At 38.4% G+C, this 24,831-nt stretch overlaps 1 protein-coding gene across 1 annotated transcript; it reads right to left on the bottom strand.

Annotated features, from left to right (window-relative positions):
* Nucleotides 1-789: 789 nt before the first annotated feature.
* On the bottom strand, nt 790-12,524 carry wu:fa25f02 (uncharacterized protein C11orf24 homolog). Its single transcript, XM_062420243.1, has 3 exons — nt 12,447-12,524; nt 8,567-8,881; nt 790-7,463 (listed from the first exon to the last, which is right to left on the bottom strand). Exons 2-3 carry the CDS (start codon nt 8,715-8,717, stop codon nt 6,403-6,405), a joined length of 1,212 nt encoding a protein of 403 aa, XP_062276227.1. The 5' UTR covers nt 8,718-8,881; nt 12,447-12,524; the 3' UTR covers nt 790-6,402.
* Nucleotides 12,525-24,831: the final 12,307 nt, after the last annotated feature.

The following is a 24,831-nucleotide window of genomic DNA, read 5'->3' as shown; positions in this document are numbered from 1 at the left end:
CAACATACTGTATGGTTTTACACTAGCGAATGTATTCTATAAATTCTGCGTGCTGTGCAAAGACAATCAAACTGCAACACTATCATTAGTAAAAACTACAAAAAAAAGTCAACAAAATGTTTTATTGTTATATATAAACTTTTTCTTCTTGAGGTGTTCCTGAAGCTGTTCACCACCTACTTATAGTTTTGTCCACATTCAGCTGCTGTGTGAGAGAATTGTGTCCATCAACAACATGCTCAAAATTGAAATCACTTCATAGCAGTATGAATACACTACATACTCAAACCTAGCTGACCTAGCTTAAGTGTGCTAAAACCAATGCAGCATATTGTGGGAACAAAATGTAAGCAGTTAATAAGTAATTAAGCTTAAACTTTTTTTTCTTTTTAAATACAGGTATGGCACGGCTTGGAGCATTTTAAGAGCAATTTTAATCCACAACAGGTAATGGATAAAAAAAAGATCCCAGAACCAAAAGTCTCTCTTGTGCCAAACCTCCTGCAGTAAACACTGTTAAACATTCATGTGAACTTTATTAGCCTGCATTTTGCCATCTGATTAACAAGACCAGCTCAGAAAATCAAACCAATAAAAATATTTCACCTTCTACAAACGCACAGCGCTGAGGCCAAATCAAACGTGTTCTTCTAAGGATCCCTCAGAATCCCTGAGACCGAGGTGGAGCTGTGAGAAATCTGATGCGGATCGATGTGCTGAACAGCTGGCTCTCTGAGGGACGCGATCCACACAAACTGAACCTCTGGCACCGCTCTGCACAGCAGCTTTGATCAATCAGTGCTCTCTTCATGTGGAATGATGGTATTATACTGTAACTGCACTACACCTGGCAGCTATGAATTAAACAGAGTATAAGACTACATTGATTGACTCAAACACCAACAAGATCAATTTGGTTCTTTTTTATTATTTATTCTCTGCGAGTAAAAATATCTTTTCAAAGTGCATTAGTACAATGTTGAGTTGGCACACGACAGGTGTCCTCTCTTTTTTCATTTCCGGACACTCTGCACAAAAAGTCACAAACACAAATCCACCCTGAACACAATCCTGCCACTGTTTCCAGGATCATTACAGCTCAGTTCAGAACGACTGAGAAACTCTGAATTAGTTAGAAAATGTTCAAATCTTGAAAATGCTCCACTGACTCTATAGACGCAGTGACATCATCCAGGACATACATTATTACTCTACGTTGTAGCTGTCAGAGGAGCCATTTCAATGTCAATCTTACAGAACACATTAGAGGCCATGGGTGGAATTAGCATTAGATGTTTCCTCATGATCATAACAATGTAATCTCCTTAAATCACCAGACTGTGAGAGCAGCTACGGAAGATACTTTATGTCTGATTTTTTTTCTTCTTCTAATGATCAGAAGACAGTTTGGGTTATGCTGTAATAGTGAACTAATTATTTTTTGATGCTAAGGAAACCTGCTTGGATTATTAAATCTAGTCAATGATCATAAGAAAAACAAACCTAAACATATTTACACCCATGTATGGAAGCTGAGAGCAACCAAGACTTTTTTCTTCTTCCAATTAAATGATCTCAAGTTTATCTTTTGTTCTGGGCTTCTGTACCTCTTACCTCTACATTCTACTGAACAAATTTGAATATTCACGTCATTTCACATATTATTTTAGAGGAACTTTTACAAATACAAATAAAAAAAGAAGAAAACAAAAACAGTTATGGCATGGAATCAAATTAATACAAAATTGGCACAATACAAAAAAAAAAAAGATCAGGGTCAACCACCATAGAGGTCAAAACCTGATGCATGTCTTAATGTGCAGAAACATACAAATAGTATCATGTTTTCATTTGAACACATCTCTTGCAGTGTGAGCTTTCAGATCAACCCATATATACTTTCTTCTTACATCTACAGTTCATGCCAACCGTTCATTTACTCTCATTGATGATGGCTTTACATTTCCCTTGGCTTTAACATACAATAATGTGCTTCAGTTATTATTTGGCAATTTTTTTTCATCAACCATGAAACCCATGGACAAAGTAAAGTGATACAAGCTGGTAAAGAAAAGAAAAGGCAACAGTATAATTCAGTTTGTAGCATGGATACTGTCTCATATTTGTTCTTCTTAACATATTGCAAAAGCTTTGAGAACTGTTCACCAGAACTGGAAAACAATTTGTTATAGGTTAGAAGGCAATTTATCCATAATCCTTAAAAACATATATTATTCATACATGTAACAGATGCAACACATCATGTGTAGGTATGTGTTCACTGCTTTGTCATGTTATGTAAATCACACCTTTAGACAGTCTTTGAACAACAGACATCTTCATTAATATATTAAGAGCTTTGGGAACACCCCTCATATCCAATGTTACTGCAACATGATATGCACAAGACTTACTCACATCGGTACATTCACATTTATAACTTCCACAGCTCAGAACTGGAATCTAATTCTACTTTGAGTCATGATTCTTAAAAAAAAACTGCTGAATGTAATGAGTAATGTAATGTAATGTAATGCATGTGACCAGGAATGATAAGGTTGTGCCCTAAATGTATTATGAGATATGGTGATGAATGTTTTCATGTTCACACATCTAAACAAGCAAAATACATATAACCTGGAAGTTGGTCACGAACAGGTTTAAACAGTGGATTAATTATATAGAAGACATATGATCCAATGTATCCAAAATAGCTTAGCATTCAAATTCAATTACATTCACCATGAGCAAAAATACAAAAATATGTTCAAATATATTCAAATAAACAATCTAGTATGGCCTTGTTCCCAAGATTCACCACAGAACATAAGTGCATAGAGACATTAAACACTGGAGAACAGCTGAAATGTTATCGACATCAATGAAAGCTAACTGAATGTAATGTAAGTGAAATTATAAGACCTTGAAAGAAATGTTTAAGACACAGTGCAACATTTGGAAATGTGTTTCTCTTTGCTGTGAACCACAAAGATGAGAAAATCTGTTTCATCTGATATTGCATGGATAACTATAGTACAGAGAAAGGCCCAGGATGAGTTTAGCTTAGCACAAAGACTGGAATCTAGGGAAACTGTTAGCCGAGCGATATCAAATATATAAAAAACTAAATAAAAATAAAATAAACCATTAGAGCAAGCGAGGCTACCCGTTTCCCTTAATTCCCGTATTTGTGCTAAGCTAGGCTATTACATGTATGTCTTTTTGTATCTCATTTAACACATGTAAACAATGTTTAATTGTTAAGACATTTTGGCGCTATGGCTTTGTAGCTAGCTTAGGTGTGGTTTTATGTTTGTGTATCCTCAGATGCTGTGGTTTAAATTAGCTGTGTCACTGTATCTGAGGTTTTACTTAAGCTGACAACATTTTAGTTGAAACGGCTTAAAATCACAGCTAAGCTAGTCAGATGCTAAGTGGCAGCCCCCTGTGGTTTTACTAGTTAGCTTTGAAGCTGTCGTATTTGTTGACCAATAGCAGCTGGTACGTTGGTTTTCAAAAGGTCCTGTTCATAACCAGGGCAGCCTGCTTTTAAATAATCATGATTCTGGACAGAACTCAGACGACTTTAAGTTATCTGCACGAAAGCTACGTCAGCAAAACAACAGTAAAAAGCTTTGGAATTTAGTAACCGAGTGTACTACTGTCTCTTTTGGTGAAGGCAAACTGTTTCCCCACTTTGTGCCAATGCTACAAACCCCCTGGACCATGTAAACAATGAACGCGATAGCAATTTTCTCATGTAATTGTGAGTTTTAAGGCAAATAAAACCATTTCCCAAAATGTCGGACTGTGTCTTTAAAGTAAAGAAAGGGAAATGAAAAGAGGGGGAAAAACTCTCACATAAAAGGTTGTTTTCCCACACTGAAAAGGTCTGCACATACCATCACTTTCACTCGTATTTCATGTAGTTTTAGAAACTCTGATAACTCAGAAAATCTGTCGGTACACAAAGGTTAATTAAATGACAGCATGAAGTCTAGAACAACAGCCCTATCCTCGCATATCTCCACATCAGGAGGTTGGAACACAAGGCAAGATTTTCTGTAGAAAGTTCCAGTTAAAAAGTGACGTATATTTATTTCCACCAGTCCCAATCCAAGCTGAAATAAGTTTTGTGTGTGCAACAGCAGAATAAGGGTGGGGATGCACAGCTGCTTTTGTAATGTGCAGGAATCAGAACTTACTGCTATTCTGGCTGTTGCGAAATCTTTGAAATGATCGATCATGTCCCTGAAAGCAGTGTAATCAATGGAACCAGGCTGGATTGATTCATTCTCAGTGTGAATTGAATAAGGCAGATTGTTTTTATATGTCTGTTGGACCTTCTACTTTTAACGTCATCACCAAGCTAAGCAGTGGCCATCCAAACAAACAGACTGAGTGAACAAAGCCTCTACTGCCCGTGACACAAAAACACTTAGAGCCAATATTAACAGACTGACAGAGGATGAAAAAAAATATCATCAACTTGATGACTTGACTAACATGACACAGTGGTCTCTCTCTCTCTCTCTCTCTCTGCCTGCTGACTAAACCAGACACCAGACTGTATATACTTTGGCCCTGACACACCGGCATCAGGCTTCAACACACCAGGCCACATCTGGGGAAGCTTAATGCAGAGAGATGGAAAGACACATCCACTGTATTGAGCTGGTAGGAGTACCTGTGTAAAACTCAAATGTCTTTCTGAGAAAAACTCTTGTACTTCTGTGGAACCCTGTGAAGTTTTTCCATGTGGTTATTTACTTTTGATTAAAGTATGAAAGCGGTTGGTTCGCATCCAGCTCCCCATGCTGTAAAGTCACTCAAGTCAGATACTTTTTAAACCGCACTACTGCTACTGATTGGACTGGCATTTAATCTGACAGCTATGTTTGACGGATAATTCCACTGTAATACATTTATACCAACTTATTTCTTTTATTTTTGGCCATTCTTTCTGTACAGTGAGTGGACCTGAAATGTTGTAATGACCCTTCATTGTACCGGACAATCAGTACAGTAGGTCAAAGTTGACTGACGAAGTGGGTTTGTGAACTGTGATGATGTCTATTATCTTAATGAGTATAGTGTTACCATTTCAGATAAAATGGCGAACAAATCTACTCAAATAAGACTAAAGTTATGATAAACAACAAAAAAAAAAAAGGTGCACATGTGATTGAAAATTTCCTCGACCCCAATGCTGCCCTTTCCAAAAGTGAAATGAGGCAACTTTTCAAAATATCAAGAGTGAGCTAGTTGGACATCAACAACTAGATCAATCATTCATTATAATCGATGACGAGCGCTGGTATTGAAAATATCGGAAATATTTGATTTGGCAGCGTGCTATATTATGTAAATGTGGTAATGTTTTGAAATACACATCTTAACCCTCCCGTTGTCTTCCCGTCGACCATGCAACTTTTGTCCTCCCGGTTCAAATTGACCCTTCTCTGATTTGTTTATGAAGTATAATGTATAAATGATCACCCAATTCTGTGCTAGACCTTTTTAGCCAAACTCATTCCCACAGATTTTACATGTGTTTCGAAATTATGGACAAATAGGCACCTGTTGTTGCGATAACAAGAGGGGTAAGTTCATTTTTTTTAATGTGTATCTGATGTGATAGTTAGAGGTGTTACTTAAAAGACAACTAATCAGTTTTTAGGGTGCTGCTCGACTAAGAAATTGCTGCCCAATTAGTAGTTTTTTTATGTTCTTGAATTTTTTGCGTATCAGTCATTTACTGGTCTGTTTACAGTCACATCTTGGACATAAAATTCACAAAATTTGGTCCTTAATAAGCGCTAGATTTGTGTGACAACATTCATCTGCAAAGAGACTATAACACTTGTCTACTTGACAGATTTTTAAACTTTTCGGCCAAAAATTACAAAAAGGAAAAAAAGGCTCCTCAGGAAGTAAAGCCTCAGTTGACCACGCCTACTTTCTATCACCTTGGAAGAATCCTGATTGGTCCAGCCACCCTGAGACCAATGGCGGCTGGCCTTACCAGCCTTATGGTGGACTCGGCCCATTAGAGGACAACACACGTACTTTGTAGAACTTGAGTTACATCTGGGTAACTTCTATTTAAGCTGCTTAACATTTGGCCAAAAAAAAAAAAGGGACAAGCCAACCTCCTCATATTCAAATCATCAGAGAAAGAGAAGCAGGAAAGAGCAAAGTGTTAAGTAAAGACAGAAACAGATCAGTGACTGTTTTAGGGTCAGTATAGTCCTTTCATTCCTGCTTCTCCCCAAACCGTCTAACAGTAGCAACTTGTGACTTCACAGAGCTGCCGTGTTAACATCCAGTCCATCCTCCATTCTGCAATCTCTGACTCCAAGGGCCTAAACACTCTCTGTGTGTTGTGTTTAGCCCCTTCCGTCAGACCCCCGAGTCCGTGTACATGCCGTTGATCAGGTAGTCCACCTGAGTGTAGTCCTTCCTCCTGTAGCTCTCGTAGGCTTGTGTGGCAAACACGGCGACTGTGACCAGGAAGAAGAGCAGGCCGAAGAGCAGGACGGCCAGTAAAGATGCCGTATCCACCAGCTGCTTAGTCAGAGCAGCCCCGGCTTCGTCTAACCCCGTTCTTGGGGGATCCTTGTGGTTTGTGCCAGGTGTACTAGTGCTGGTGGCAGTAACAGTTACATTGGCAGACCTTGTGGGTGAAAAGGAAGTATTGGGTTGAACCGGTGGCTTCCCATTGCTTGGGACATGTGGCTGTAGCGTGGGAGCTGCTGATGATGGAGATGATGAGGTCATTGTTACTGCAGTTGTAGTAACAGTAACAGTTGTGTTATCTCTTGTAAGTGTGGTCATTGGTTTTACTGTTGTTGGAAGGCGCGGTGCTTTTGTTGGTTTTGTTGTCGTTGTTGTAGAAGTTTTTGCTGTTGTAGAAGTTGTTGTAGGTGTAGTATTTGCTGTTGGTTTTGGGCCTTTTGTTGTTGGTTTTGGGTCTGTTTCTGCTGATGGTGTGGTTGCTGTTGCTGATGGTGTGGTTGCTGTTGCTGATGGTGGGGTTGCTGTTGCTACTAATGGTGTGGTTTTTGCTGCTGCTGATGGTGGCGTGATTGTTGCTGCTAATGGTGTGGTTGTTGCTGCTGCTGGTGTGGTTTTGGCTGGAGTAGTTACATGTACATTGGTTTTGGTGGTGGTCACTGTAGTTGTGGATGTAGTGGTACCAGTGCTAGTGTTGGTTCCAGCACTAGAAGCCTTTGTGGTGTTGGCAGGGGGCAGAGAGGTTGCAGGCTTAGTAACTGTGTCTTGAGAATAGGGGTGTGAGAATGTGAGGGACTGTGTTCCTCCTATAGGTTGGGTGGGTGGGATGGACGATATTACAGATTTGTTCAGTGTATTATTTTGATCATGTATCCCTTGAGAGGTAGAGTTGGTCGAAGGGAGAGAAATAGAGGAAGGCTGTTTGGAGGCTGCACCAACCCTGTCACCTGGTGAACAACACATTCAATGAATGACTAAGCACAACCGGCCATTAATTAACCAATTAAATGCACTTAATTATAAAACATGTTCGATCAGAATGAAATTCTATAGGTAGACCTGTCACAATAATTAAGTTATTGACAACTTCATCATGTCTTTATATGGGTTTATCATATGATACATGAACACAACCTTGATAACTTTTTTTCACATCAATATTGCCACACTTCACATTAGCAGCTAAGAGACTATTCATGTCACATTGACTAAACAAGTAGTGTCCACCATTCCTCACTGTGTACGTCCTGAGTGGAGACTGTAGAAGAATTAAAGGTAAATAACTCTGTCCCCAACCATAATGACAGTCTGTGTTTCTAGACAAGTGTAGCACCAACTCTCCAATCCCACCCCCTTACATTATTATGCTATTATATTATATATTATAATGGTCTTCAAATGACAATAATAATGTTTCTTGCGATTATTTCTGAGACATTATATTGTCCAACAAAAATAGTTATCATGACAGGTCTATCTATAGGTACACAAAAAACTCATGGAAGTGCTCAGACCTGCTACTGGTTCTGTAAAAAGGTCTGGCTTTTCAATTGAGCCTGATGGTCTGTTATCTGTCATGACTCTCCATATTCTTCATTTGATCTGAAGAGGTGGGTACCATCAGAGCTAAAAGACAGGCCTGTTAAAGTTGCCTTTCAACCATAACAAAACTCACACACTGTATACATCTTTTCATAATGATGCACAACATTGTCTCTGAGCTGTGTGGATGAGTGACACAGCAGTAGGAAAGCAGTAGAGTGGGGCTATGTTTACTCTTTTAATAAACAATGTGAGGTGACTGACAGACTGACAGCACTTCTGTGGCTTGGATGGACTTGAAACTCTGCCGGTTGGGACGTGGTTAGCCTACCTTAGCATAAAGACTAGAAGCTGAGAGAAAATGCTAACCTGGCTCGGTTGTGTCTATGAATTAAGGACTAATTCAAAACTGTATGCATTCAAATATTTGTAAAGGCTCTAATTTGAAGAATAATAACTGTACTGTGAATGAACCGTGGCTCACAATCACACACAGTGGTGCAGTTACCTTGTATTTTGGTGGGTGGGGTTGAGGGTTCGGGCAGGGTTGCATTCTTTCCTATTTGTTCGCAGGAAAGGTCAGTGAGGAGCAGCAGCACACAGAGGACGTGGAGGCACACAGACGGACTCAGTTGGAGAGTCGAGGGATACGGGGACATGGTGGGTTGGGAGAGGATGACACACACTCACATACACTGTGTTACAGCGACACACTCACATAGGCCTGGAGTGAGCTTCCACACACAAACACACACACACAGAGTTGAAGTCAATGGCAGGATGGAGATGAGGATAAAGAGGAGGCAGCATCCACTTCCTGGACCTACACAAGACAAACAACAGAAACATGTCAACAGCAGTCATTAGAGATGTGTTTTACATTCCCTATCTTCCACACAGCTATTAGCTTTCATTTGCTTCTGAATGCTATTTGAATAAACTTACAGATTACATCACAAATGTATAGTTTATTTATTTAAAGGCTCATTCATATCCTAAAAGCTGGTCAGTATTGTGTTTAACTAATAAACAGGAGGAAATAAGTGTATCTGTTGGGGACTATTTTCAGCAGCGGATGAATCCACATTTGCTCTAGTGAGTATTTCAGGCAGCAAGATGGTGTTTAGAACAGAGTCAAAATAAACAACAGTGTGTATTTATGGTGATGAAGGAGCATGTCACTCAGTGCAACAGTGTGTGATATTGGTGTGTTTTAAACGTTTTTGGACAACAATGGAGCTCTATGGTAAAGATGAATAAGAACACACACACACTACATGCTGACAAACTGTTGTTGTGATTATGTCTTCATTCTCAGTTGTCTTTGTCATTTTGACATTAAAGAGTTAATAGGTTAAAAACAATCCCAACTGTGAATATAATGACACAGTGAAACAATAAGTGGCTTTGTATTTCTGATATTTCTCGATTCCTTTTGACAGTTTGAGTTGATTTTATCAAGGCAGGCAGATTTTTTTTAAATCCATTTCAATAAGAAACAATGTCAATGTTCATTCAAGTATGAACAAATGCCTCAGAAAAACAACAACAGCTCCATCATCATGATAACACACTGCATTCAACCTGTAACTATCAGACTGTACACAGCTGTAAATAGAGAGGAATGTTGCTCTGAGGACAGACTGCCATCTAGTGTTAGAATAATGTAACTGTCAGTCTGTGCAGTATGATTAATAGCAGAGTCAGCAGTATATTATACATGTTCTTTTTATGAGATAACACCAGTGTATGATCTCACTGTACAGCAGACACATGTTACAGCAGCCTGGAGCTGCTACTGTTGAAATGTGAAGGTGATTTAAATGAAAATGTTATAGAATGTATTAAATAATAACAATACTACTACTACTACTAATAATATTAATACTAATAATAATAATAATACTGATGATAATGATAATACTAATAAACACTTAATTTGCATTAGTCAACAAGCTTTCTGTTATAATGGGGTTTTCCTCTACATTTTAATCACAATTCAACAGAAAAAAAGAGGGTTTTAAAGGGTCGGCTTTAAAATGTTTCTGAGAATTTGCATAGAAGCCAAATAAACTATAAGAAACTAACTGAGCTTGTGGTTGTGGACGGAGAGAAAATCCATTTGACAGCAGACATTTTTGACATGTCAAAGCAGGAAAACCACAGATGTGATTAATATTATTAATGATGGCTGAATCTCATTCCATTTTCCACAATTTCTCAGACATGAAACTTCAGCAGTTTGACTTTCTTGGATACTTGAATGGAACAGAGTCATTGTTAATGTTATATGTTCCACCTGTGCTTTTCCTGTCTGCTGTGAATAAGGTCTATAGATTATTCATGTGTAACACAAGTGCTTCCATATGATATTGGTATTTGTAATTGTAGTCTGCTGTAAAAAAAAAAATAAAAAGAATAAATAAAAAAAAAGTGTATATGAATCTGTTTAAATCAATCAATCTTTATTTATATAGCGCCAAATCACAACAATAGTCAACTCAAGGCACTTTACACATAGAGCAGGTCTAGACCGTACGCCTTTAATTTAAAGACCTAACATTCCCACATGAGCAGCACTTGGTGACAGTGGCAAAGAAAAACTCCCTTTTAACAGGAAGAAAGCTCAGACAGAATGTTTAATGTAGAAACAATAAGAGACAAAGATGAGTAACATTTATGAGATTATACAGAGAGCAGAGCATCCCTCTTAAAGGACAAGCCTCTTAGAAGATCAGTCAGGTGTCCAAATAAACACTGAAACAGGTTTTTCTTTATCGTTTTTCCTTCTATTCACACTGTGCCAAAGTCCCTCTTTTTGTTACTATACTTCCACCACAGGTCAACAGGGAAACACTAAGAGGGAATTTGATGCTAAAAAGACTGTAAATGTGTCAGATATCACTTGATATGACTAACTTAGACTGCTGAAGCTGAATAGAAGCTGATCATTTACTTTTAAATGACTGTGTGGACACACTGTGGATTTTGTCCTCTATCACTTCCATTAAAAGCACATTTAAAGGAGATCTTTTAATAGTCAGTATGAACTGGAGGAATCATTACAGAGAGGAACACCTCTTAACTGTTCATACGGACACCTGATTGCTGGTTTAAGACACACTTGTGAGCATGTCCTTTAAGTACAGGATCAATTCTTAACAGGGAAGGAAAGAAAAATGTGATTCTTATCAAGCAAACATCAAAATTATGAAGACACAAAAAGTTCTGGGACCACTGCAGTCAGTCAAAGTCAGCTTTTGATTGTATGAAGTAGTTACTTGGTTTATTATGAAAGCCAATCAGAAGAAAGGAAGGGATGCAGTGATGTCATACAAAAATAAGTGAGAGAGAATTGAATTGCATCATGTTAATGTTGGTGCTCTTCCTCATGACGGTGCCAAGATTGAAACCTGTTGCAATCCAGAATAGCTGCTAATCTAAGCCTGTCATAGTGCTTGTATTTGCGCACATATTCCGCTTTTTGCATCTGACAGTGACAGTGTGACGGTGTTTTCACTGAGCTGCTTCAGAAGCAGTTCTCCATTTTTTTCACATGGATTTATGAGAGCTTCTGTCACTGAGGAGCACCAAATCACAATCACCTTTACTGGCCAAGTGTGTTTACACATACAAGGAATTTGACTGTGGTTCAGTGGCTCTCAATGTACTGATACAAAATAAGATGACAATGTTCAGGAAGCACAGGTGGAAGTGTTTATGTAAAGTGTAAACAGAATACTAAACAGTGCAAAGAAGAGTACTGAGATGATTGAAAGGTATTGTATATAGGACTGGCACATGTAGGATTTGGTTCAACGCTTTTCATAGCGACCAGCCCTGAATGTAAACATAGCATCCAAAGGTCATTCCACTGCCTACGTGGAGACACTAACTGTTAGTGGGAGTGTACTGAAGCCCTGCAGGGCCAAACTCAATTCACAAAGCCGCCTGTTTAACAACGAGATTCAATATAACACCACACTGTTACACTTACACACACTTCCTTCACTGCAGAAACCAACACTTCATCCAAATATAGTGAGCACTGTGCGTGTGTGTGTGTGTGTGTGTGTATTATTTCACTGCTGTGTTGTTGTGTGAATGAGTGCTAACGTTACACTGAGCACACTAACCAGCTCAGTTACGCTCAGGTAAATGTAACACTATGAACACACTACTAACTAGTTCATATACATTGTAGCTGTTAAAGAGTTTATGTTGAATAATAAAAAAGATATTTCCTCCTCAACACAGAACACAGTTAACATCTCAGTTGTAGCTTAGCTAATGCTAAGTAGCCGCTCTCTTTAGGGTTATATGGATATAACAACGTGTTATCCTACTGCTAGCATGCTAACTACACCGATGAGACTCCAGAGACTTACCAGAGATATGCTGCGATTCATTTATTGAAGACAACTACAGACACAGGTCCTAGAACACACATCCACACTGAAGTCATCACTTCCTGGAAGTAAGAGGTGGGAGTCTTCTTTTTCCTCAGCTTTATTTCTGTCAGTATGGACTCATGTAGGCGCTCTACTGCCCCCTGCAGGTCAAACTGACATCTACAGGTCAGATCTGACTCCTGTTGGGGCAATTAGTTTAGATTGAGGATACATTCCTTGACTCGTTTTTAACGAGGTCCCAAACACTCACTCAAATAGAAAAATAAAACACAAGACACAATAAGAGATATTTATTTATTAGTCCCAATGTACAGTGTTGCAGCATCAAGTTGATAGCTACAATCGAAAGACCATCAATAAAAAATAATAAAGAACAGTAAATAATAAGTAAGTACACATAATAAACAAGCAATAAAAACCAGTAGTAAAAATATAGTTTAAAAAAAAAGTAACATTATGAACAAGCGTAATATTGGTGTTGTCAGAATGAATTATATTGTAATTTTTTTTTTAAACATTACCTTTTACAAAATCCTTTTTTCCAGTTTTTTCAAGGAGACACAAATCTAAGATAATAATCTAGATAATATCGCTCGTTTCAATTTGATTCTTTGCAGTCGGTTTGTTTATTCAAAGTCTAAATAGTCTTATAGTCTCTCTAACTCTGGTCCTTATAGTCTCTAACTCTGGTCCTTATAGTCTCTCTAACTCTGATCCTTATAGTCTCTAACTCTGGTCCTTATAGTCTCTCTAACTCTGGTCCTTATAGTCTCTCTAACTCTGGTCCTTATAGTCTCTAACTCTGGTCCTTATAGTCTCTCTAACTCTGGTCCTTATAGTCTCTAACTCTGGTCCTTATAGTCTCTCTAACTCTCGTCCTTATAGTCTCTTTAAGTCTGGTCCTTATAGTCTCTCTAACTTTAGTCCTTATAGTCTCTAACTTTGGTCCTTATAGTCTCTAACTCTGGTCCTTATAGTCTCTCTAACTCTGGTCCTTATAGTCTCTCTAACTTTGGTCCTTATAGTCTCTAACTCTGGTCCTTATAGTCTCTCTAACTCTGGTCCTTATAGTCTCTAACTCTGGTCCTTATAGTCTCTAACTCTGGTCCTTATAGTCTCTCTAACTCTGGTCCTTATAGTCTCTTTAAGTCTGGTCCTTATAGTCTCTCTAACTTTGGTCCTTATAGTCTCTCTAACTCTGGTCCTTATAGCCTCTAACTCTGGTCCTTATAGTCTCTAACTCTGGTCCTTATAGTCTCTCTAACTCTGGTCCTTATAGCCTCTAACTCTGGTCCTTATAGTCTCTTTAAGTCTGGTCCTTATAGTCTCTCTAACTTTGGTCCTTATAGTCTCTCTAACTCTGGTCCTTATAGCCTCTAACTCTGGTCCTTATAGTCTCTCTAACTCTGGTCCTTATAGTCTCTCTAACTCTGGTCCTTATAGTCTCTGTAACTCTGGTCCTTATAGTCTCTAACTCTGGTCCTTATAGTCTCTCTAACTCTGGTCCTTATAGTCTCTGTAACTCTGGTCCTTATAACCTCTCTAACTCTGGTCCTTATAGTCTCTCTAACTCTGGTCCTTATAGTCTCTAACTCTGGTCCTTATAGTCTCTCTAACTCTGGTCCTTATAGTCTCTTTAAGTCTGGTCCTTATAGTCTCTAACTTTGGTCCTTATAGTCTCTCTAACTCTGGTCCTTATAGCCTCTCTAACTCTGGTCCTTATAGTCTCTCTAACTCTGGTCCTTATAGTCTCTCTAACTCTGGTCCTCATAGTCTCTAACTCTGGTCCTTATAGTCTCTCTAACTCTGGTCCTTATAGTCTCTCTAACTCTGGTCCTTATAGTCTCTCTAACTCTGGTCCTTATAGTCTCTAACTCTGGTCCTTATAGTCTCTAACTCTGGTCCTTATAGTCTCTCTAACTCTGGTCCTTATAGTCTCTGTAACTCTGGTCCTTATAACCTCTCTAACTCTGGTTCTTATAGTCTCTCTAACTCTGGTCCTTATAGTCTCTAACTCTGGTCCTTATAGTCTCTCTAACTCTGGTCCTTATAGTCTCTAACTCTGGTCCTCATAGTCTCTAACTCTGGTCCTTATAGTGTCTCTAACTTTGGTCCTTATAGTCTCTCTAACTCTGGTCCTTATAGTCTCTCTAACTCTGGTCCTTATAGTCTCTTTAACTCTGGTCCTTATAGCCTCTCTAACTCTGGTCCTTATAGTCTCTCTAACTCTGGTCCTTATACTCTAACTCTGGTCCTTATAGTCTCTAACTCTGGTCCTTATAGTCTCTCTAACTCTGGTCCTTATAGTCTCTAACTCTGGTCCTTATAGTCTATAACTCTGGTCCTTATAGTCTCTATCTCTGGTCCTGTGCTGTGCTCAGTGTGCTGTGTGAGAGGGGGAGTGGCCAGCAGCTACAGCGGCAGCAGCAAATGTGTGCTTCTTTTACCCATATATTTATCTATATCTTTTACATTCCTTATCCAAACAACATCATCAGAAACTATACTGAACAAACAGCCTGAGTGTCGCTTGAACACATTTTGTTTTACTTCAGTATTGTGTTACTGTAATCAAGCTTACAGATTGTCATAGAGATAAACCCTCAAGTAAGGTGCCAGGTCTTGTGTATGTCTTTAGAGTGTCACATAACAAACCTGCTAAATACTGTTATTATCAGTGTTAATTGTTAAATTGTTATCTTTATCTAATGTTTTTTGACTATATATCCCTGCATATTAGAGCCACAGTCAGTTACCACTTTTTCTGTGGTCCTGTTTGAGTTGTTTGTCTTAATCAGTTTAACACATTACTAATAGCAGTACTGTTATTACTGTAAGCACCAACTGTTCTTTTACAGGAATTCTTTGTCTGTAGATATGTTACTATTTTTTTTAGTATTTTTCTGTTTGAAGTGATGGCAGCCTGAATAATTTAGCAGATCAGGGGAACGTCTTTTATATAGATTTTTTCTTACTCCAGACCTATATTTTATGAAAACATGCTTACTTTCAACTTCAACAACAGATACTGACATACTCAGTGATAAGGTGTGTGAGTGAGTGTGAACTGTTGCTAGATATTACCATCATATTGATTTAGCTGTTGGCTGCTGCTTTGAAACCAGATTTTCAAAGAGGCTCTTCCTTTAACTGCCTCCCTCAGCTCTCTGTCTGCCACAGTTGCTTCTCTTGATGACGCTGCACTGGGAACACTGTGCAACATCCCATATAAGCCAACTTGCTCCCTCTATTTCTCATAACTGGACACACACTAGATAAAAATGGAAGCTCCTTAAAAGGCATAAAGCTGTACAATGTGTTTTATTAAATGTGTTAATAAAATACAGTTAGCATCATGTATTATGTCATTACACTAGCTTGATAAAGATAATTTGGAGCAGCAGTTAGTTCTTCTTAAGTCAAATGACTTGATATATTAATTTCTGACATTTCATTGAACATTTTGTTCAGTGAGGTCAGTGAAAGAGTAACTTAACAGCAGGCCGTAAAGCAGCAACTTTCAAATTTGTTCAATCCCTGTGGTGTGGGGGATGGTATGTTGTGGTCCCAAAAGCCATGTCACTGTGCTCTGGATACACCTGTACAGTACGGTATTATTAAAATTGTGTGTGTCATATAACAGCAGTCAGTTCATATGGACAGAGGTTTTCCTCTCTGTAATCATTCCTCCTGTTCATACTGACTACTGACTGATCTCCTTCAAATGTGCTTTCAATGGAAGTGATGGAGGACAATAAGGTTGCTGGTATGGCAACCTTACTGAAAAACTGAAAACTAAACTCGCTCGTCTGGTGCACAGGGCAATGAAGGTGATAGGAAGAAGTGACTATCAGACCTTGCAGTCTATTTATGAAAAACTGTTCTTAGGCAAGCCCAGAGGATATTGACTGAGCCATCCCATATTCTTCATTTAGAATATGAGCTCCTACCCTCGGGCAGACGATATAGAGTCCCTAACTGCAAACTCAACCGTTTTAAGAATTCATTTGTTCCAACCTCCATCAAATTCCTAAACAATGCTGCTTGAGGACAAAGATTGTGCAATAATTTTATAGTGCTTTTATTATGGTGATCTTTTAGCATGTGTTTTCCCCATTGGTGTATGTATGTGTTGTGTGCAATGTTATGGGATATATGTGCAATACTTTTATGAAATTGTTGTTGGGATGATAAGGCTGGTGATGTACTGTTTGTTGTCATTGTGGCTGTCAAGGCATTTATGGCGCAGTTGCTGAGTCCAAGATAAATTTACCAAAGCGGGACAATAAAGTATATTGTATATATATATAAAATCCACAGTGTATCCATACAGTCATTTCAAAGTAGATGTGAAGCTTCTATTGAGCTTCAGCAGTCTGAGTTAGTCATATCAAGTGATATCTGACACATTTACAGTCTTTTTAGTATCACATTCCCTCTTAGTGTTTCCCTGTTGAGCTGTGGTGGAAGTATAGTAACAAAAAGAGGGACTTTGGCACAGTGTGAATAGGTGGAAAAATTATATAAAACTGTGTCGTCAGCATAAAGGTGGAATTTGCAGGATTCTGAAGAGGGGACGATATCATTAATGTAAATGGAGAACATTATCAGCCCTAACACCGAACCTTGTGGAACACCTTTTGAAATATTTAGGAAATCAGAGTGAACATCATTCATTTTTACACACTGTAATCTATTAGAGAGGTAGTTTTTAAACCATAGACAACTGATAGGATTGAAAACAATACAGGCAAGTTTTTGTAATAGTATTGAATGATCCACGGTATCAAATGCCTTAGACAGGTCTATGAAGAGAGCAGCACAAGACAATTTGATATCTAGAGCAAGCGCAATGTTATTTAAAACTAGAAATGTTGCAGATATAGTACTATGCATTGGCCTAAATCCAGACTGAAGGGGGTGAGTACAGAGCATAAGAGAGATAAGATCTGAGCTGATTATTAACCAATTATTCCAGTATTTTAGCAAGGCAACATAGTTTGGAAATAGGACGGTAATTATTTACATTAGATTTGTCACCACCTTTATGTAGCGGAAGGACAGATGCTGTTTTCCAAACTATGGGGATTGATCCAGTGGAGATAGTCAGATTGAAAATATGAGTTATGCATTCTGCAATTAGTGGCACTGACAGTTTAGGAAAAAAAGGCATCCAATTCATCTGCTCCAGTTGATTTCCTTGTATCCATAGCAAGAAGAGCACCAGTAACTTCCTCACAACTAAAGGAAGACATGATGAAGTTTGGTGGAGGAGTGTTATCTTGCAGTTCAGCTTGTGGTTTGGGGTTACAATCCAAATCATTCACACCATGATCAAAAAGATGTCCAGCATTAGCAAAGTGATCATTAAAAGCACTTTACGGTCAGTTAAAATACTGTGTCCATTGTCCATGGTCCAGCTGTTATTTCTCAATACTGATTTGACAACTTTCCAAAATGTACTTGGATTATGACAGGACCTGGTGAAGGAGTGTAAGTAGTAGTCAGACATAGCTTTTCTTAGTGCAGCAGTACAGTAATTCCTAAGTCCTTGTCTGAACAGAAGCCAGTGAGATGGGGTTTTGCTGGAGTTAAAGAGCTCAGATAAGTCAGCTGTGAACCATGGGCTAGATCTAGCTTTTACTCTTAATTTTTTAAAGGGAGCATGTTTATCAACCACTGAATTAAAAACAGTATGAATCAGATCTTAACAACATCCGATAAGGTACTATGATATAATTCATGTTAAAAAAAAGATCATTAAGGTCTTTAAAGTTCCTTTTAGTTATTATATGAGGGTTAGGGTTAGGGTTAGGGTTCACATCTCTGATGCAAGCTATAAGACAGTGATCACTTATCCCTGGATCAAATACTCAACTGAGGATGAACTTTTTAGGTTTATTACGGAGAATAATGTCAATTAGACTGGATTTTGAAATATCTTTTGTATTTTTCCCGGTGGGCTCAGAAATTAGCTGTGTCAAATTCATACCATTGTAGATATCTTTGAAATTATTTGATACAGGTGATAACCAGTCAAGATTTAGATCACCCAAGATGACTACCTCTGAATTTAAAAACAGGGCCTCGGCTGGGGCTGATGGCTGCCTATAGACACCTACAACTATAAGGGTTTTATTGTGACCAAGTTCAACTTTTAAAGCAATAAAATCAAAAATTTAGATAATGAAATCCTTTTTAAAACTGTAGCTGGAAATCTGCATTTCGCATAGACAGCCACAACATTAATTGATTAAGGATCTACTCCTAAATTGATTAAGGATCTACTCCTAAGATGATTAAGGATCTACTCCTTTCTTCACAGCAACCTGTGTCTTGATGCTGGACCTTCTGACTGCCAGAACCCAGTCCATCAGGGTCATCTTACTGCATGTCAGCCAAATCAAGTGGTTGTGGATTTTTGGGTTGCGACAGCAGAGGAACTACATACCTCTGAGGATCAACAGAACACTTTAATTCACTTCAATTTACTATAATGACAACACAGCTAAACTGCTGTGGAATGTGTTTCCAGTACAGCATGTAACAGCACAGACCAATGAACAATGGTGCAGGGACAACATAGCTACCATCAGAAACCACAAACACACACAGTCCAACAGTTCCATGTGACTGGGTGGCAATAAATGGCTATGGCACTAAGGGGTTTGAGGTCCATATTGCAGTGGAGAAAAACAAACATTTGAAACAGTTTGTCCTTGACTGCAGTGATTTATAGCACCTCCTGGAGAGTAACAGCTGGAACAGAAGGTCAGCTGGATGAATGGGGTCTGAGATAATTTACTGTTGGTTTTTGGTAGGGACTGTATTGATGGATGTGGGGTGCTGATGCTTTTAGATGACTTGTTGACATCTTCTGGAGTCTTTTACGAGTTTGGAATTTTTTTTACCAGACAGTGATAGATGATGTTAATATATTCTCAGTTACTGCTGTGTTAGAGGCGGAGGAGGAGGTGTTGCCTCACTCTGAATTTCTTGAGTTGACATAGAAAGACAAGTCTTTTTTGATTATGTGGTTTGAGATAAGGTCCCATATGAGAGAACTGCAAAAGTGGGTGAGGCAGTGATGGATGTGAGGTGGCCGCTAAAGTAAATCATAAGTTCATGAGTTTTGGATGGATTGAGCTGCAGCTAACTGCTTGATTAACCTGTTTACAGTGGTATGTTTCATAGTTTGAGATGAGACCTACAATGGTTGTGTCATCTGTATAATTAGAGATGTTGACAAAGCTGTGGGGGATGTGAGCTTGTTAGTGTGTAGTGAGAGTCAAGCCAATGTTCATGTCCACTAGTGTTCAAAGCAGAGCTGAAGTCCATGTAGGTGTTAGAAGACTCCAGATTTTGCAGTATGTGGTGAAGGAATACTATCAATAGATTGCAGATTGGTAATGGTCCATTAGTGGAGTGTGGCAAGTGTTCAGGTATGCAAGGAAGATGTGCTCAAACAAAGGACTCCATGATCATGGATGTTAGGGCAACTGGTCCAAAGTCATAGAGACAGAAGGTCTTGGAAGACTTGGACATAGGGTGATGATGGATTATTTGAGGTGTTGAGGAGTAGTGGTGTGTCAAAATTTGAATATGTCACTTGTTGAGAGGGTGAGCACCTTTGGTTCCCAGGGAGTGCCCATCGAGTTCCCATCGCAGTGAATTTGACATGTTCCACACACACAGACATCCTGGTGAGAAAGGCCAGACACAGCATTCACCACCTTAGGAAATGCATAGTCACTCTTCTCCTCTGGTGCTGTGGAAAACATCTTAACACCTCTGCTTAACACCAGTGGTGTGCTGAGTGAAGAGTACCACTGAACCTTCACTGTTATGGAGGATCCTCGTCCAACACAGAGACACATTTAGAAAAAGCTCCTTGTAGTTTGTCTTATAATTATGCCATATGTATACACTTTACATATACACATATTGAATGTATAATCTTGTTCTGTTATGGGCTTAAAAAATATTTATACATTTTATTTATTCTGTACATTGTATATCTTTGGTCACTATTCATTGGTCATTGGCATTTTAGCACAGTATGTCACACTGTGTTTAACTCCATTCATTATTTATGTGTGACAATTAAAACGTTTATTTTAACTTAACTTTGTAATAAATATTATTTTAGATGCTTTATCATGTGTGTTTCCCGTTTTTGTTGCGGACTCTGAGCCGGTTCGTAACAAAAGTTATAAGAGATATTTGAAGGAATATTCAACTGCTGTTTTGTAATTGTTTGTTCCATTAATTTTTCATGTATCGATGCACAGATGCTGAGGCCAATGTCCCCCTCACACATGGACACTCACACACACACTTACTCTCATTTTTTCTGTTTTAATTTTTTATTGTTGTTATTATATATATGTTGAAATTATTTGGTGTGTTCTATGTAGTCATATTATTTTATGTGATATTGTGTAATTTTAACATATTATAGGTAAAGGCTTTGAAAAAGCCCATTTGGGTTTTCTGCCTCTCCCTGCACTCTATATTCACTGTCATTATCTGTCATTTTTTGTGTGTAATTTTAACTTGTGCAAACTAAACTAAACTTAACTGTAGGTACCAGAATACAAATGTCAATGCAGCAGTGTTTTTGTAATCAATCAATCAATCAATCAATCAATCAATCAATCTTTATTTATATAGCGCCAAATCACAATAAAGTCATCTCAAGGCACTTTACACATAGAGCAGGTTCTAAACCGTACTCTTCAGGTTTAATTTTAAAGAGACCCAACATTCCCACATGAGCAGCACTTGGCGACAGTGGCAAGAAAAAACTCCCTTTTAACAGGAAGAAACCTCAGACAGAACCGAACGGAGAGGACTTCACTGATGAGCCACTAGATGGTGTCATTCCCTCACAGGTACAACTGACCTGTTAATAAAACAGCTCCAACTGACACTGCAACCACTAACCAGTTCTACCACTACTACTACTACCACTACTACTACTACTAATAATAATAATAATAATAATAATAATAATAATAATAATAATAATAATAATAATAATAATAATAATGATAATAATAACAATTATAATACTGCTACAACTACTACTGCTATTACCACTATTACTACTACTTCAACTACTAGTACTATTACTTCTACTACCACTACTACAACTAACTACTACCACTACTGCTACAATCACTACTACCAGGCTACTACTACTACTACTACTACTACTACTGCTACTACTGCTGCTGCTGCTGCTGCTGCTGCTGCTAGTATAACTACTACTACCTGGCAACTACTGCCAAATAGCCACTGCTAAATAAAAACTTATGACTATTAAGTAAAAAGCAAAATAATACGCTGCTAAAAGCTTTTCATAACATTTAAATAGTTTTAGATCTTCACTCTAAATGTTGTCTTAAAGATTATTGTGCTTTTGTTTTTATTTAGTGTTCCATTTTATTTTCATTTCATTGAACCTGTTATGCCGTGCACTTTGAATTAATCAATTCATGAAATTTGCTGTACAAAAAAAGCTTCTTCTAATACTATTAAACAACTACAACTACTACCACTGGATTGTTCCACAAAAGGGAAAGACCCAGTAAAATATGCCAGATATGCACAACTATATGTAACACACACACACACACACACACACACACACACACACACACACACACACACACACACACACACACACACACACTGAAACAGGTAGGGATAGGACATATTGTTTGTGGATCATTATCATAAAGATTGAGAAAATTGGAAATACATAGATGGGCATGGGAATGTTGCATGGGGAAAAATAAGGAATAGATTGGCCTAAGTGATTCAATGTGTGCTGAGACCACACTGAAGGAGCTGAAAAATCAAATGGGCTAGTGAAAGATGAAAAGAAGAGTAAAATACAAATATTGATTTTAATCACCTAGTTAAGAATAAAGAGTTTTTATCAGGTAATTGGAGGTTAAAGAAAACCTTTCTATTTGTTTTTACACTTCATTTAAACTCATTGCATTGTTTAATGGTTTATTTATTTTATTTGGTTTGGTAACTTTACCACATTTGGTCAATGCCTGGTCTCTCCAGACCTCGAATATGTAGGACACTATTGTCTGGCACGTGGGATTTCCTCTGCCTAACAATGCTGGCTGACAATCTTTCTTTAAGAACGGATGTGTCCTGAGCTGACCTCAATCATTGTTCCTGTATCACAGAAGTTGGACAGAAGTGCAGTCTCCTCTGTCTGCAGCCTAACAAGGCTTTAAAGTGTCTCCGCAGCAGCTGCAGCGTTCATGAGGCTTCTCTCAGCCAAAATGTCTCCATGTTGCGCACCAGCAGCAGCAGGGTGATATGAGGACACGTCCCCGCGCCCATCGGTCACGGTATCATACACCCCGAGGTGAGAGAGCCAATTACATTTCGACGCTGCCAGGGGCAGAAAACGTAACGCACACACGCCCGCGCGCACCCAAATACGCGCGCGCACTGCGTCTGGCGTACAGAAGAAGTGAAAGTAAGGTCAGCAGAATAAGTAGGTGTATTCTTGCTTGCAGTCTTAGCTCTATAACTCCTGTCCGCCCGGTCATCAGCACCAACCCGTCACCATGTCTCTGCCCGCCGCCTCCCGGTTGTTCAGGAGCGCTCTGAGGACTCAGCTGGTCCCGGTGGCTAATTGGTCATACAAACCTGCTAAAAACCATTTGTCTACTGCGGTGAGTTCAAAATCACTTTCATGACCTAATATGACCGTAACAGATCCTCCACTTCGCCGTGAGCAACACGTATTCCCCGCAACAGCCTCTGAGTAGATACCAGTTAGTCAGCTTTATTGATCAATTGTCCTGCGTCGCGTCAAATGCTGCGTGATATGACACAGCAGATCCACACTCCACGAACTGCGTCAAACTTCACATTTCTGCATCCTTTCAAAACACAAATATTTATGTCTATTACTAGACGTTGGATATCTTATTTTTTCGGTGCGCAAACCTTAAACGATAAGTTTCCTGCGTCATTATTTTTCATTCTTATGAGAAGTGCGTCAGTGTCTATAGCCATTATTCCGCCTGAATTCATCACGTACACATCTCTTCGATATGAGACACAAATAACAAGCGTCACAATGTTCTTAAATATCCACTAAGAAATGGATCTTTGTTTGAGAGCATTTATTTCCTCTCAGTATTTGCTGCAGCAGGTGAATGTTGCGCAACTGTAGCAGTTAATAAAGTAACATAAGTTTGATAGTGTGATACCATGCTGACTATTGAGCAGGTGCCAAGGGAGTGACCTTCATAATGACCACGATCAGACAGAGAGGGCCTGAAGCCACCATTAATGACTATACATGACTTATTGTTTAAAAAGAATCATATTAGGAACCAACAGCATGTTTTTGCGCACTGTGTACTGTGTGACACATTATCAGCACCAGGAACTTGTGTGGGAACAATATTCTTTACACACTTCCGTCCTTGAGTCGGTTACATTCAGCTCCCATGAAGTCCACATGTTAGTTAGGAAATAGTTTAATAATAAACAGACTTTTAAGACGAATTACAGCTTCGATTAAAACGACTAAATCAGCTGATATGCTGTGGGCTCAGTTATGAGAACAATGAGAGCTTAGATTGAAGTAGAATTATAAATAGCAAACAAAAGTCAGCAGAAAGTTCACGTCTTTGTTAATAACTGCTGCAGGACTGGTTAAAAAGCAAAACGTTAGAATAATACTGTGAGTATAAATGTGGTGCATTGTAAGTGTTGACCCAGTCTGTGTAGTCAGCTACGTACATGCATGTAAAGTATTGAATATATTTATATTCTGTGCATTTTCTCCTGTTTTTTTCACACTCCCTTGCTTGATATTTTACTGTAAATTGTGTCTGCTTATTGGCTGAAGCACCTCTGACCTAAATCTAGAAACTTTGCTATTTTTAGACTGTAGTTAGAGGACGTTATTGAATGCTTGTGAGCTGCTCCTGTTGATAACTCTGACGCATTGAGATGTAGGCCCATTAAAAAGAGAAATACATGTTCATAATCCTCAAACTGGGGTATTAAAAACATATGTTTTTGTTATTGGACATCTACACTGATTAATGAGTTTTAAGGCAAAACACTAGTAAAGCAAAAAGCTAAATAACAATATAAATAATCCCATATCTGTTTTCACATTTTACTGTATAAAAGTAAAGTCTATTATAAGAGATGACAGTAACAGTAAGATATTTTTAGCATTATCCACCAACATACAGTACATGCCAATACTGATATAGCTACAGTATTACACCGTATTAAAGGTCCCCTGTGATGTTTTTTTTAAACAAATAAAGTTATGTTTATATTCAAAGTTTCTCACTGA

This window comes from Scomber scombrus, chromosome 6, assembly GCF_963691925.1.
Source record: "Scomber scombrus chromosome 6, fScoSco1.1, whole genome shotgun sequence".
Classification (NCBI taxonomy): domain Eukaryota; kingdom Metazoa; phylum Chordata; class Actinopteri; order Scombriformes; family Scombridae; genus Scomber; species Scomber scombrus.
The sequence above is the reverse complement of the archived record's forward strand: the minus strand, read 5'-3'. Positions and strand labels throughout refer to the sequence as shown.